Source organism: Alexandromys fortis, unplaced genomic scaffold, assembly GCF_014885135.2.
Source record: "Alexandromys fortis isolate MF-2015 unplaced genomic scaffold, M_Fortis_MF-2015_v1.1 scaffold_119, whole genome shotgun sequence".
Taxonomy (NCBI): Eukaryota; Metazoa; Chordata; class Mammalia; order Rodentia; family Cricetidae; genus Alexandromys; species Alexandromys fortis.
The window spans coordinates 1,970,511-1,985,029 of NW_026067991.1; the positions used below are offsets into that span (position 1 = coordinate 1,970,511).

Here is a 14,519-nt window from a genome sequence, read left to right on the forward strand (position 1 = left end):
ACAGTAAGAAATCCCACACTCATGTTCCTGTAAGACACTGGTTCAGCAAACTGAACTTGAACGCAGTCTCTTCTTTGGTTTGTCTTTGGTGTCTGGATGAGGTAGATATGTTTCTCTAGCAGGAGTCAGACTGTTCATTTTGAACATCATGCAATTAGTCAATCCCAAACATAGCATGACTCAGTGGAAAGATGACTCAGCAGCTAAGAATTCCATTTCCAGCACCTGTATCAGGTGTCTGACAGCCACAGCTCCAGGACAGACTATAAGTGGTTTTTCTTTGGACTGGCAGCTACCAAATAATAGCATGGAGATTTTTTTTATTAATTACGAAAGCTTGACCTTAGCTTACTCTTGTTTCCAATGGGCTCTTGAAATTTAAATGAGCTCATTTACATTAATCTTTCACACTAAATTAACCACGTGGTTCGTTACCCGTTCCTCAGTGCCATAAGTTCTGCTTCCTCCAGTTCTCACTGGAGACTCTCCCACACCTCAGATTCTTTCCCAGAGTTCCTATCTCTCCCTGGAAATCCCGCCTATCCTCTCCTGCCTAGCTACCGGTCAATCAGCTCTGTGTTGAACCAATGAGAAGGTGCCTTAGGCAGGAAAAGAAGGGCAGAGACACATCTCCACACAGTGTACAAAAAGCTTGTGGGTCTTAAGTCTTTAGAAAGGAAGGCCGCAGACATCAGGGATCCGTGCCATAGAAGAAAGTGTAAATGTCAGCTTGTCACAGGGCTAAGGATTCTCTGGCCCAAACGTTCAACTTTCTGGTGAGAGCAGCCTTCTTACAGATTCTCAGGGAAGTTGAACCAGAGTCTGTTAGACCTGGAACTCTCTATGTTGCCCAAATTGGACTCCAATTCTAGATTCCCTTGCTTCTGTCACTGCCTTTTCTACCTAAATGCTGGGATTACACGACATGTGTGACCATGCCTATCAATGAATACTTTTTTTTTTTTTTTAAAGGATCTCGCCAAGGCGGTGGTGGTGCACGCCTTTAATCCCAGCACTCGGGAGGCAGAGGCAGGTGGATCTTGGTGAGTTCGAGGTTAACCTGGTCTATAAGAGCTAGTTACAGGACAGGCTCCAAAGCTACAGAGAAAACTGGCAAAAAAAAAAAAGAGTACTAAGAGGATAACTAATAAAAAATATATATATACCGTTTGAAGCTTGTTTAGAGTTTACCTTTCAGCCAGTGACTAACAAAACTTGAACCAGCAAAGCCTGGAGGAGCAGCATCTGGCAGGCGGAACGCGACGGCGCGCGCAGCCCCGAAAGTCCCGCCCAACTGGGCGGATCCTTGGGCAAGAATTGCCATTTTGGCGGGCAGTTGTGACGTCTGTTGGTCGCGTGTCCCCGCTCCTGCCGCCGGTAAACAGTTTGGCTGGCAGGGCGGGTCTGAGCGGCTACGTCTCGGGAACGTGGGGAACCGCTAGGCGGCCAGAAGCTGGAGCGCGGGCCCTGGAGGGCTGCCGCCACCGCAACGGCGAGACGGAAGTCCAGCGGCGGCCCGCGCCCGGCTTCCGGGCTGTCCGGGGCGCTCCCGGAGCGGCGGTCTCCCAGCTTCCGGCCCTGGCGGGCCCGGCGGCCTCGCGCAAAAAGGCGGGTCCTCACCTGGTGAGAAGGGGAGCTGGAGCCGACCGGCGGCGGCGCGGGGGGCCGGGACCACACTCCGGCCCGAGGCCGCCGCGCTCCCCAAGGAACGTTCGTCCATTCCTTTGCTGGACGCGGGGCATAACTGTTCGCGGGGCATCACAGCGCCTGTTTGCCTCCGGCCCCGGGGAAGTTCAGGCCCGTCTGGTTCCAACACACTGCTGTGTGTCAGGTTAAAGACCAAACCGCTCTCTGACTTTCTCCATCCGGTGGTGAGCCGAAAGACGCCTCTGATTTCTTTCAGGTGTTGACGTTGAGTAGGCCTCGTTAGCATATGAAGATGGCTGCATCCAAAGACGCCATCCCTTCCTTAGCCGAATGTCAATGCGGAATCTGTATGGAAATCCTACTGGAGCCGGTAACCCTTCCATGCAACCACACGCTGTGTAACCCGTGTTTTCAATCGACTGTTGAAAAGGCCAACCTGTGCTGTCCCTTCTGTCGCCGCCGAGTCTCTTCGTGGACTCGATATCATACCCGAAGAAATTCTCTTGTTAATACAGACCTGTGGGAGATTATCCAAAAACACTATGCAAAAGAATGCAAGCTTAGAGTCTCTGGGCAAGAATCAAAGGAAATCGGTGAGTAAGGTCAACACGGTTATTTGGTTTCTTTCTTTTTTTAATCCCAAAATCGTTTAGAGAGGGAACCGTCATTTCTCTATTTTAAGAAAAGAAGGAAAAGCTGGGCTGTGGTGTTACACGCCTTTAATCCCAGAACTCGGGAGGCAGAGGCAGGTGGATCTCTGAGTTCGAGGCCAGCCTGGTCTACTAGAGCTAGTTCCAGGACAGCTAGGGCTGTGACATAGAGAAACCCTGTCTCGGAAAAGAAAAAGAGGACTATTTAGTTCAGTCATTTTTCGTTGGCCTCTTCCATTCTTGGGGTGCAAAAGGCTACAAACTGGTCCCTAGTCTTTAAGTACTTTGCCTGTGTTACAAAGCCATTCATATTTTCTTCTGGGCCTTGAATGTGGTCTGTGGTGTACTGTCTATTATGTGTTTAAAAAAAAAACTAATTACAAAATGTGGCTGAGAATGGTGCACGCCTATAATCCCAGCACTCGGGAGGCAGGGCCAGGCATTTTCTGAGTCCAAAGCTTGCCTGGTTTCCACAGGGAAATCCAGGACAGTGAGGGTTACACAGAGAAACGGTGTCTCAACAACAACAACAACAACAACAACAACAACAACAAAAAAATTTGCCATGGTATCCATTTTAAGCAACAAATCTTAAAACATAACATATGAGAAAACCCATTTTGTAGAGATGCAGATGCTAATAGTCACCCATTTAAAGTCCAGCATTTTCTGGTCCCAGCACTTGCTGAGGCAGAGGCTGGAAGGCACCTCTGAGTTCAAGGTCAGCCTGCTGTGCCTTGTGTGCTCTGCGACTACAATAGCTTTCTACCTCCTTAAAAGGAAACAGCAGGTGGTGGTGCTGGTCTTTAATCCCTACACTTGGGAGGCAGAGGCAGGTGGGCCTGGAGTTTGAGGTCAGCCTGGTCAACAAGAGCTAGTTCAGGACAGGCACCAAAGCTACAGAGAAACCCTGTCTCAGAAAATCCAAAATACTGCCAACCCCCCCCCCCCAATATTCTTCTGTAGCCCAGGCTTCCCTGGAATAGGCTGTGCAGCTGGGGCTGACCTTGTCCTCCAATTTGGGATTACACGTTTCCTGAGTTAGAACAACTTGTTAATGTCTATTGAAAGCCTTTGGAAATTTGATTGGATTGCATTTAAACTTAGCGCTTGGGGATGTTGGGATTTTACCAATTATTATAAAGTCCTGTATCCATGAAAGTTATCTTTCCATTTATTTAGATCTTCAGTTTCTTTTGTGGAGACAATCTTAGTAAAACTTTGAGATAAAGGTCTTAGGGAGTTCCAGGCCAGCTGGGACTACATAGAAATATCCTCTCTCTAAACAACAAAGGCAAAAGTCACAGTATACAATAGAGAAACTATAGAGCTGGCATTATACTACGATCTGAGATGAAGTATGCTAAATTGTCATTTCTTTAGTCACTGAGATGATCCATTTGAGATATCATAATGGGATAGACAGGAGAGGAGTAGTCGCCTTCAAAGATGGGAGGGTAGGATATATATATTTTGATACTTTGGTCATACACACACGCGCACACACATGATTGCTCAAGGGGAACAGCAGTATGTGTTCTTTACTGAGTTATCTCTCCAACTCTCAGAAATCTCTTCTTAGTCTTAAAAAAAGTTTACTTGATCAATAAATAGCCAAGATATCAAGAGAACAAACGACAACCCACGAAATAGAAGCATATATTTGCAAATCATAGATGGTAAGAAATAAAGCAAGAGGGTCACTGTAAATTCTAGGCCAGATCGATCTGTGTTGTGAGACCCTGTTAAAAATTAACTCATCTGGGCTGGGCGGTGGTGGCGCACGCCTTTAATCCCAGCACTCGGGAGGCCGAGGCAGGCGGATCTCTGAGTTCGCCTGGTCTACAAGAGCTAGTTCCAGGACAGGCTCCAAAACCACAGAGAAACCCTGTCTCGAAAAACAAAACAAAACAAAACAAAAAAAACCTCATCTGGAAAATAACCCACTTGGAAAAGAAACTCATCAGGGAGTCTACATCAGCAGTCCCAGTCTAGCCAGGACTAGTGAGATCTGTCTCAAAAAGCTTAAGGAATCCAATGAAAAGCTGCAAAGTGGTCGGGTAAGGTGGCTCGTTTCTTTATACATTCCAGGACAGCCTGAGTTATAGTGAGATTGTCTCAAAGAAAAGAAAGGAGGTGGGCAAAGAATTTAGATATTACTCCATTAATGATATTCATGTTACCAGCTTACTAGTAAGACACCTGAATATTGTTAATAGAGTAATTAGTGTTCCATAACATTAGTCGTTAGGGAAGTACAAATCAAAACCACAAGAGATAAAGGTGATAACTACAATTTCATACTCATTTGGATGACTTGTGGAAAAGAAATCATAGAGGGTCAGCAAGAATCCCTAGATAAAAAGATGTCTGAAGGGAAGGAGACCTGCCTATCCTGGAGCACCCAAAGGAAGAGAACAGTCCAGGGAAGGGAAGCAAGATGATGGGTAAGGTACAGGACCCATGAAAAGAACAAGAGATGGAAGAACTGAATCAAAACATAAGAGGATATTGCCAGAAACAGCTAACTTATTAAACTGCAACGTTTTTATTGTAGTTAGATTTTAAGCTGCCCTTTTTTTCTTTTGGTTTTTCAAGACTGAGTTTCTATGTGTAGCCCTGGCTGTCGTGAAACTCACTCTGTAGTCTAGGCTGGCCTCAAATTCAGAGATCTGCCTGCCTCTGCCTTCCAAGTGCTGAATTTATCCTTTTGTTATCCAAATGAAAGGTTTTTTTTTATAGAAAGTTCTGTTTTCAGATATTTTCAATTTTCAGATGGCTTCAAATATGAAAAGGAAGGTTCATCTTAATTGTATTTGTAATATGAGAATGTATTAATACAAACTTGTAAAACATGCAGCATATAAAAATTAGAAAAAAGTAGAAGTGCCCAAGTGTCATCAAGGGACGTATAAACTAAATGTGTGTGTGTGTGTGTATGTATATACATACACACACACACACACATCAGACTATACATACTGTTCACGCATTAGAAGGAATTGTTAAAGTTTTAACATAGTATAAAGACTGTTCCCAGTTGTCCTTACTGAGGTGATTGTATCAAGAGAGTACTAACTTCATCAATGGGCCAATCCACTGATGAATTCATACCAAATGGGAGGAGGTGAGGCCTGTCTGGAGGAAATACACTGTTCCCTGGGGAATGGCTTTGAAAGGTGTATATTCCTGGTTCCTTCTGTTTCTTTTCTTCTTAGCAGCTGTCTCGGTAAGCAGCTCTCCCTTACCAAGCCTTTTCACCATGTTTCTAGCTTTTACAGGGCATAAAACCATGGGTACAAGCCCTTGTATGAGCCAAGATCAACTTCCTCTCTCAGATTGTTTATGAGGCATTTTTGTCATAGCAGTAGTGGCTACAGGAACAAAATTAGTGGGTTTTAGATTGGAGTTAGAGACATGGTTTTTTCTCTTTTTTTTTTCTGCACAGTATATCAGTAAGTACACGATGCTAGTTTTTCTCATATATCATTCTGATTCCCTAATAGTGGCAGACTTCTCAACTGTATCTCTTGAAATTAATGTAACTATGAAATGACAACTTGAGACTGATTGTCCAAAAAATTTTCAAGCAAAGCAAGCAAAGGATTCCTATTTATCACTCCTATTTATCACTCTGTGTAGCATGAATTCTAATTGTTCTTAATAATAAAAACCTGGAGTGAGTTATAGAGGTTAATGTTGATGATCAGAGAAACAGCAGCCAATCACTGGAGAGTTCTTTTACTTCTCCCAATGCTTAGATCAAAGGGACTATCCTGTCTCTACGAATCTTCAGACTGATTACTGTCTCTATGAAACCTCAGATTGCATGCTCAGACTGAATCCCTCAGACTGCTATCTCCCTAGTGCTGGTCTTAAAAGTGTTTGCCATCACCACTTGACTGTTTCTCTTTTAGACTGAATTAATCTCTCAGGCTGATTTAATAGCTCAGGCTGGCCTTGAACTCAGAGATTGACCTGCCTCTGCCTCCCAAGTGCTGAGATCAAAGGTGTGCGCTACCACAGCCTGGCTTCTAGAACTGACTAGTGTGGTTTGCTAGGCACTCTGATCTTTTTTTTATGGGGTGTGTGTGTAAGCGCGTGCACCTTGCATGTGTGTGCATGCACACGCCTCACAAAGTTGGTCATAAAGTTGTGTTGCCCTAATACTGTTTTCCTTCCCGTGTGAAGCAGTTGATGACTGCCAGCCAGTTCGTCTGTTGAGTAAACCTGGGGAGCTGAGACGAGAGTATGAAGAGGAGATAAGCAAGGTGGGCATGAAATAGCTTAGGTTTTGATTGTTGAAAATGTCTTTGTTATGCTTTCAATCTCAGAAATCTCAGATTTATATGTAGTATGTTTATATAACTGTCATATACTAAAATGCTAGTAATTTTTAAATGTACTTCATAGCCCTCTCTGCCCCCATTAAGATAATATCATAGAACTCTTTGGTACCCAGGATGACCTTGAACTTATGATTCTCCTGCCTTCATTACAGTGGTGGGGTTATTTGAATGGCGACATCACACCTGGTTTTAAAAGTTGTTTTGTTGTTTTAAGACATAGTTTCACAGAGATCCTCCTGCTTCTGCTTCTCAAGTACTAGATTAAAAGCATACGCCACCTAAATGCACCTTGAGATTCCTTTTTTGTTTATTTTTATTTAATGTATATGGGGGTTTTGCCTGCTTGTGTGTCTGTGCATCACTCGTGTGCCTAATGTCGTTAGAGACCAGAAGAGGGCATACATAAGATTCCCTGGAGCTGCAGTTAGTAAACCGTCATGTAGGTGCTGGGAAGCAAACCAGTGTGCCATCTCTCTGGCCCAAGATTCCTTTTTAAATTGTTCAACAGCAACAACAATAATAAACTAGCCTCTATTATATATAATAGGGGTGCTTTTTGTTTTTAGATAGGATCTTGCTGTGTAGATATTAGGTACTTACTATATGTACTTAGTGATGCCTAAGCATTTAAGTATAAAAATTTCCTTGATTTCCTTGGGGTTTTTACCTTTTAAAGGATGGTAAAGTGGTAGATTGTGGTTCAGTGAGGGACGTAAGTATGTATCCAGGGGTGACTGAAGCACACGGTGGGTAAAGGTTCAGCTTCCAGTGCAGCATGTGAGCTTCGCTAGTGTGATACTAGGAGGGCGCTTATGTTTTGAGACAAGGTCTTGCTCTGAATCTCAGTCTGTCCTACAGACTGTCTGTCTCTGTAACCTAGGCTGCGCTTGCCGTAAGCCTCCTCAGTGCTGAAAGTATAGGTGACTAGCTACATTGGAGATTGGAGTTAGTAATTGGCTTTTCTCCACAAAGAAAATAACTGATTCCTGTGTCCTGGTATTTCCTTTAGGAGCTTGAATTATTACTAAATCAGAAATAAGACTCGACAGGCCACGTGCTGGAAATAAAATACACCAGTTCAAATTTGTACTTGTGGGGCAGCCTGCTGTTGTGGAAGCAAGCCCAGTACTTCTTTTCATTAAAGGCCAATTTCCTGATTTTCAAGATAGAGTATCACTGAGTGCTGCTTTTCTAACCCAAAATCTGTGTTGGTAACACAGCTAAATATGAAATCGGGCTGTGTGTTTAGCTCAGCACCAATATACTACAGAGGAGCACACTGTGAGCATCCTAAAAGGGGTCTCTCTCTCTCTCTCTCTCTCTCTCTCTCTCTCTCTCTCTCTCTCTCTTTTTGGGGGGGGGCAGTGATGGGGAGGGAATGAAACTTCAGAAGCAAACAAGCTCTAATATGGTATTGGCTTTATTATGAAATAAGGCTGATCTAACAAAGAGCTGTTGACTTACAGGAAGCTCAGTTCTGTGCAGATGACAAGTTTGTTATTCATGGAGGCAGCATCTAAGACATGGATGAATGGGAAGAGGGATTCACAGTGAGCTTAGTTAGGGTCAAAAGCTGCCAAAGAACAAAGCACAGAGCTGAGGAAGAGAACTAGGCCTTTCTGACTGCACACTAGCTGTTGTGGTAAGCATTTATTTTGAACTAGCTGCAGCAGCTGCTTCTAACTGTTAATAGAATTGGAACATTTTACTCACCCAATATGACTTCCGGAAAGACTTTTTGTTTGATTAGGAGAAGGAAGGAATTGCAGAGGGGATCTCACGACCTAACCCAGCTAGCTGGCCTTGAATTTCCAGAAGTTCACCTGCCTCCTCAGCCTCTCAAGTGCTAAGATTATAGGTGTGTATTACCACACCCAGCTAAAGTCAAATGTTTGGGGTTTTTTTCTTTTTTTGTTTATTTTTTTGTTTTTTGAGACAGGGTTTCTTGGTGTAACAGTCCTGACTTTTCAGGAACTCACTTTGTAGACTAGGCTGACCTCGAACTCACTGAGATCCACCTTCCTCTGCCTCCCAGTGCTGGAACTAAAGGCGTGCACCCCCACCACCTGGCGAGTCTTGACTTTTTTATTATACATGTGTGCCCATGCATGTAGAGTCCAGAAATTGACTTCTGGCATCTTTTCTGACGGTTCTCAACTTGAACTGGAGTCTCACGTGGAACCTCAGCTTATCTGGCTAGCCTATGGATGAACACCTGGAATTCAGATGGATGCTGACACACTCGCCTTTTATGTGCTGCTGGGACTCCACACTCAGTTCTTTATGCTTGAATAGCGTGCACTCTAGCACACTGAGCCAGCCATCTCCCCAGCCACAAAGTCGAGGTTCTGTTAGTTAGAAAGATAGTGGGTGTGCACAGAGGGAGTTGGATGTCCTCTGTCGTTTCTCTGCCCACTCCTTTTAGACAAAATGTATCCTGAACCTGAGATTTCCCTTCCTGCACCTCTCCCTCTGCCCAGTTAATCAGCTTGTTTGGAAGCCAACAAGCCCCAGTGATCCTCCTGTTTCCATACACAAATAATATTGATAAATAAAAAATAAATGCCAAACATGGTAGTGAATGTCTTTAGTCCAGCACTCAGGAGAAGGCAGAGGCAGATGGATCTCTGTGAGTTTGAGGCCAGCCTGGTCTACAGAGTGAGTTCCAGGACAGCCAGGGCTACACAGAGAAACCCTTTGTTTAAAAAACAAAAAAACATTTATTCCTACTGCATGTACTAGCTTTTTGGGAACCTGTTCTTTTTGGATGGAAACCTTGCTCAGCCTAGATGTAGTAGGAAGGGCCTTGGACCCTCTCCAAAAGCAATGTGCCTTACCCTCTCTGAGGATTGGATGGGCCTGGGATGGGAGGGAATGGGAGGAGGGGAGGGAGTGGGAACTTGGATTGGTATGTATAATGAAAAAGAAAGTCTGCTTTCTTTTTTTAAAATAAATAAATAAATAAATAAAAGCAACAACAGCAGCTAGGTCTAGGGTATTCCTCTCTTGGCTCTCCTGTTTTCAGAAGTTCTCTCTCTTTAGTAAATCTGTCTGCTGTGCTAAAGAGAGCAGCAGCAGAGGCAGTTAGGTCTGCCTTAGCATGTGACTTTCCATGAGCTGAGGAAACATTGAGTGTCTGTGTGGTACTGTGGGGGAAACTGTTGTGAGAACTGAGGGCAAGAGATTTGAGTCTTTGGCCAAACCTTTGTTGGACTGGCTAGGGTGGGCTTCCGAACCGCTGTTTGCCTGTGGAGATTTGAAATTTTTGCTTTCATTTTTTTACATTTGTTGTGAAATGAGTGTGCTAAAAAATTTGAGAAAGAATGTCTTTTATTACTATAATTATTTTTAATCTTTTTATTTTATGCATATGGGTGTTTTGTCTGCATGTATGTCTCTGCAGGGTGTATATGCAGTACCTGTGGAGACCAGAAGGGGGTATCGGATCCCTCTGGGACTGGAGTTATAGCCAGTTTTGAGCTGTTGTGTAGGTGCTGGGGATTGAATTCAGATCCTTTGGAAAGGCAGCCAGTGCTCTTAACCACTGAGCCATCTCTCCAATGTTTTAAGGTGGAGGCTGAACGACAAGCCAGCAAGGAAGAAGAAAACAAAGCCAGTGAGGAATACATACAGAAATTGTTGGCGGAAGAAGAGGAGGAAGAAAAAAGACAGACAGAAAGAAGGAGAAGTGAGATGGAAGAACAGCTGAAAGGGGATGAAGAGCTGGCAAGGAGGCTCAGCATCAGTATTGTAAGTTTTGACAGATGCCCACGTTGCTTTGAAGCCTCACAACAATTTAAGTTTTTTTTTTTTTTTAAATAATATCTTTGTTCTACTTAAGGAGAAAAAATGTATTTTATTTTTAAAGATTTGGGGGGAGTTATATGTCATATGTGTTTGGATGTCCCCAGAGGCCAGAAGAGGCCATCATCTCCTCTAGAGCTGGGGATTCTGGGCAGTGGGTGCTGCCATGGGTACTGGGAAGTGACTGGGTCCTCTAGAAGAGCAGTCAGTGGCTTTAACTTCTGAGTCAGCTCCCTAGCCCCAAGACAAAACAAAACAAAATTAATAGCAAACAAACTTTTATGACTAATACATTTTTGTGTATTGTTACTTAATTACTTCAGTTGGGGACATATTTATTAGTGGTACAGATCAAATCCCATACCTTGGGTATGCTAAACAAGTAAGCTATACCCTCAGCCTGATTTTATTTTGACATTTAATTTATTTAATGTATGGGCACTACCTGAGTGGCAGTCAAAGGACAACTTGCAAGAGGTAGTCCTCTCCTTCCTCTGTGTGAGTTCTGGAGATCAATCTCAGGTATCCAGACATTGTAGCAAGTACATTTACTTCTGAGCCATCTCACTGGTCCTCCTAGCCTAATTCTTAAATAATATATTGAACCTGGAGTTCCTTATCTCACTGTTACATTGTTTATAAAAAACAATGAAAGACAAGATGGTAAAACATACATACACTAAAACCTAAGGGTTCCTGAACCTAGTGGCTCAAAAGAGCCTGGTAGGTTGAAGCCAAAACCTTAGCACAAGCTATAGCACTGAGCTATATATACCTTGAGCCCACCTAGGCTTCTTTTAAAATATAAACTCTTGGGGGCTAGACTGATGTTTCAGCATTAACAGTACTAACTGCTCTTTCAGAGGACTTTGGTTTGATCCCCAGTACCTTACATACATGTACACAGACAAAACCATACATAAAGAAATCAATAAAATATTTTAAAAATAAGGTACAAGTTCTCATACCTACTCTAAACCAAATTGACTTGGATTCTCTGGAATTGAGCCATGTTGAGTACTGTCTCCAGTGAGACCTAGGGTATCTGAAATACTGAGGTTACAAAGCCCCTGAGTTAACTCCCCTACTTTTGGAAAATGTCTGAGAATACATTTCACCAAAATGAAGTATACCTAGAATTTTTCTTTTCTTTTTTTTTTTATGAATCTTACCATTAAGGTAAAATGGCACAGCTTTGTGTATAACCCAAACGTATCCTCCTGTGTACTTATGTTTATTACGTCTATGTATTTGGTGTGTGTATACATACATGTACCACAGCGTCTTATGCAGAGGTCAGTGGACAGCTTGTGGAATTGGTTCTGTTTCTGTCGTATGGGTCCTGAGATGGAACTCAGGTTGTCAGGCTTAGCATGAACACCTTAGCCACTAAACCATCTTGCCTCCTCCCATGGACTTTAAATCATGTCTTTTCATCTGTAATACGATGTAAATGCTATGTGAATGCCTATTGCAAAATAAAGTCTAGGTAAGGAGAGTGAAGTATGTACATGCTCAGTATTCTTCAAAGAACTTAAAAAATTCAGTTTTTGAAAAATGTTAAGAATTTTGAGTTTGTAGAATTTAAAGCTTTTTTTCATAAAGTTCTCGTTAATAATGCCTTTGTATGTTTTTCTTATGACTGAAGAACAATAACTACGAGAAAAATATTTTGACTTCTCCTTCGAGTTCCAGAAAATCAGATGCAGTCACAAACAAGTCACAAAAGAAAAATACAAACAAACAAAAAAATTTTGGAGATATTCAAAAGTAAGTAAATATGATTGCCATTTATCCATTGATAGCTACTGTATGCCTTTGGGTTTTGTTCATAGTGACCACCAATTCATCAAGTTTTGTTAATGAGCTTTTGTTTTTTAAAGATTTTTTTATGTGTTTGAGTGTTTTGCCTGCATGTATGTAAGTGCATTGAATGTGTACCTAGTGTCCTAGGATGCCAGAAGAGGGCATTGGATCCCAGGATCTGGAACTAGAGTTGTGGATGGGTATGAGCCACAGTTACGGGCCACACTGGGAACTGATGATCTAAGATTGTAGGTGGAGTTTTCCTGTCCCCACAGTCGTCGGAGACTTAATATTAATTGCAAATGCTTAGCTAGTAGCTCAGGCTTATAATTAACTAGCTCTTTCAATTTAAATTAAGGTATTTCTATTAATCTATGTGCCGCCTTGAAGCTCGTGGTTTTATCTGTCCTCCAGCATGTCTTGCTTCCTCTCCATCTCTTGTGACTCCTGACTCCAGTATTTTCTCTGCCTATCAGTCAATCAGCTCTTTATCAATAATGAAAGCAACACATTTTCACAATGTACAGGATTATTCCACAGCACTGGGTCTCCATCAGGCACGTAATAAGTTCAAGGTCAGCCTGGTCTACAAAGCCAGTTTCAGGACAGCTTGGGCTGTTACACAGAGAAACCCTGTTTCGATTTCCATTGTGTACCATGAGGAAGGAGAGACACTTATGAGTTCAAAATTATTTAATAAATCACCACATAAGCGGGACACTGATGGATCAGGGCTGCAAGACAAGGACTTGGCTTTGTTTCTCCTGGCAGCCCCAAGAAGAAGCTGTGGTCGGGTCTATAAGTGCAAAACCATAAACACACCTGTGCCAAGTTACAGATACAGTTTTACCAGTCAGGAGCCAAAGATTGGAATCTGTCCTTGTATGTTCCATCACTGGCAACCAACACAGAATAGAAGCCTTTCATTTGTTCTTTCTGTTGTTAAAAATGGCCACAATATCGTGGCCACACAAGGACATGTGCTCAACTATGTTCATAGCAGCTTTTTTTTTGTTCATAGCCAGAGCCTGGAATCACCTAAATGCCCCTCAACCAAAGAATGGATAAGGAAATGTGATACATTTATGCAGTGGAGTACTACACAGCAGAAAAAAATAATGACAGCTTGAATTTTGCAGGAAAATGGATGGAGCTAGAAAACATTATTTTGAGTGAGGTAACCCAGACACAGAAAGACAATTATCACATGTACTCACTCATAGGTGGTTTTTAAACATAAAGCAAAGAAAACCAGCCTACAAGCCACAATCCCAGAGAACTTAGACAACAATGCGGACACTAAGAGAGACTTACATAGATCTAATCTACATGGGAAGTAGAAAGTAGAAAAGGACAAGATCTCCTGAGTAAATTAGGAGCATGGGGACCTTGGGGGAGGGTTGAAGAGTGGAGGGGAGCAGGGAAAAATGTAGAGCTCAATAAAAATCAGTTTAAAAAAAAGAGAGAAATTAGGGGCATGGCAGATTGTTCCTGTTCCCTGTGAGGAGATTCTTCTTCTTCCTCTTTTTTTTTTTTTTTTTTTTTTTTTTTTTTTTTTGAGACAGGGATTTTTGTGTAGCCCAGGCTGGGCTCAGATTGAGAGATCTGCCTGCCTCTCCTCCTGAGTGCTGAGATTAAAGCTGTGTGCCACCACACCTGACAAGAAATCTTATCTTCTTTTAATGTAAAAGATGAGGACTGGCAAGACAGCTCAATGGATAAAAGTACTTGGAGAACGAGCCTGGCGATCTGTAGATCCCTGGAAGCCATGTAAAAGTGGAGAGAGAACTGACTGCACAAAGTTGTCCTTGGTGCACACACACAGTGGCAAGCGTGTGCTAACAGAAACTTCAAACCCATCATACACACACAGTATGTAAGAGATGAGAAACTGAAGTCTAGTTTAAGGAGATATGAAGAAGAGGCTCCATAGGGAGGGAACTTTATAAAACCAGAACCCCCCCCCCCCAGCCACCATTAAACCAAGCAGTATGTATATGTGTTTTAAGCTTTTTTGAAGGAATTGCGTGTATTTCACCCCCCCCTTTTTTTTTTTCCTTTTTGAGACAAGTTCCTCTTGTATAGCCCTGGAAGGCTCAGGCTGGCCTTGAACTCACAGAGATCTGCCTGCCACTGCTTCCCAAATGTTGGGATTGAAGACTTGTACCACCATGCTCGACACATGTACATTTTAAATTGTACCAATCTTCAGTATTTCCTATGCAATTTCTGCATGTCAGAATAACCCTCTGGATTACGATAT

The 14,519-nt window shown here is 42.7% G+C and overlaps 1 protein-coding gene across 1 annotated transcript in view; it reads left to right on the forward strand.

The window, feature by feature from the left end:
- Nucleotides 1-1,352: 1,352 nt before the first annotated feature.
- Rnf168 (ring finger protein 168) overlaps nt 1,353-14,519 on the forward strand; it is a 20,152-nt gene continuing 6,985 nt past the window's right edge. The window contains 4 exon segments of the mRNA XM_050159780.1: nt 1,353-2,240; nt 6,492-6,568; nt 10,217-10,396; nt 12,099-12,220. Of these exon segments, the coding sequence (XP_050015737.1) occupies nt 1,934-2,240; nt 6,492-6,568; nt 10,217-10,396; nt 12,099-12,220 (686 nt within the window). The 5' untranslated portion in view covers nt 1,353-1,933.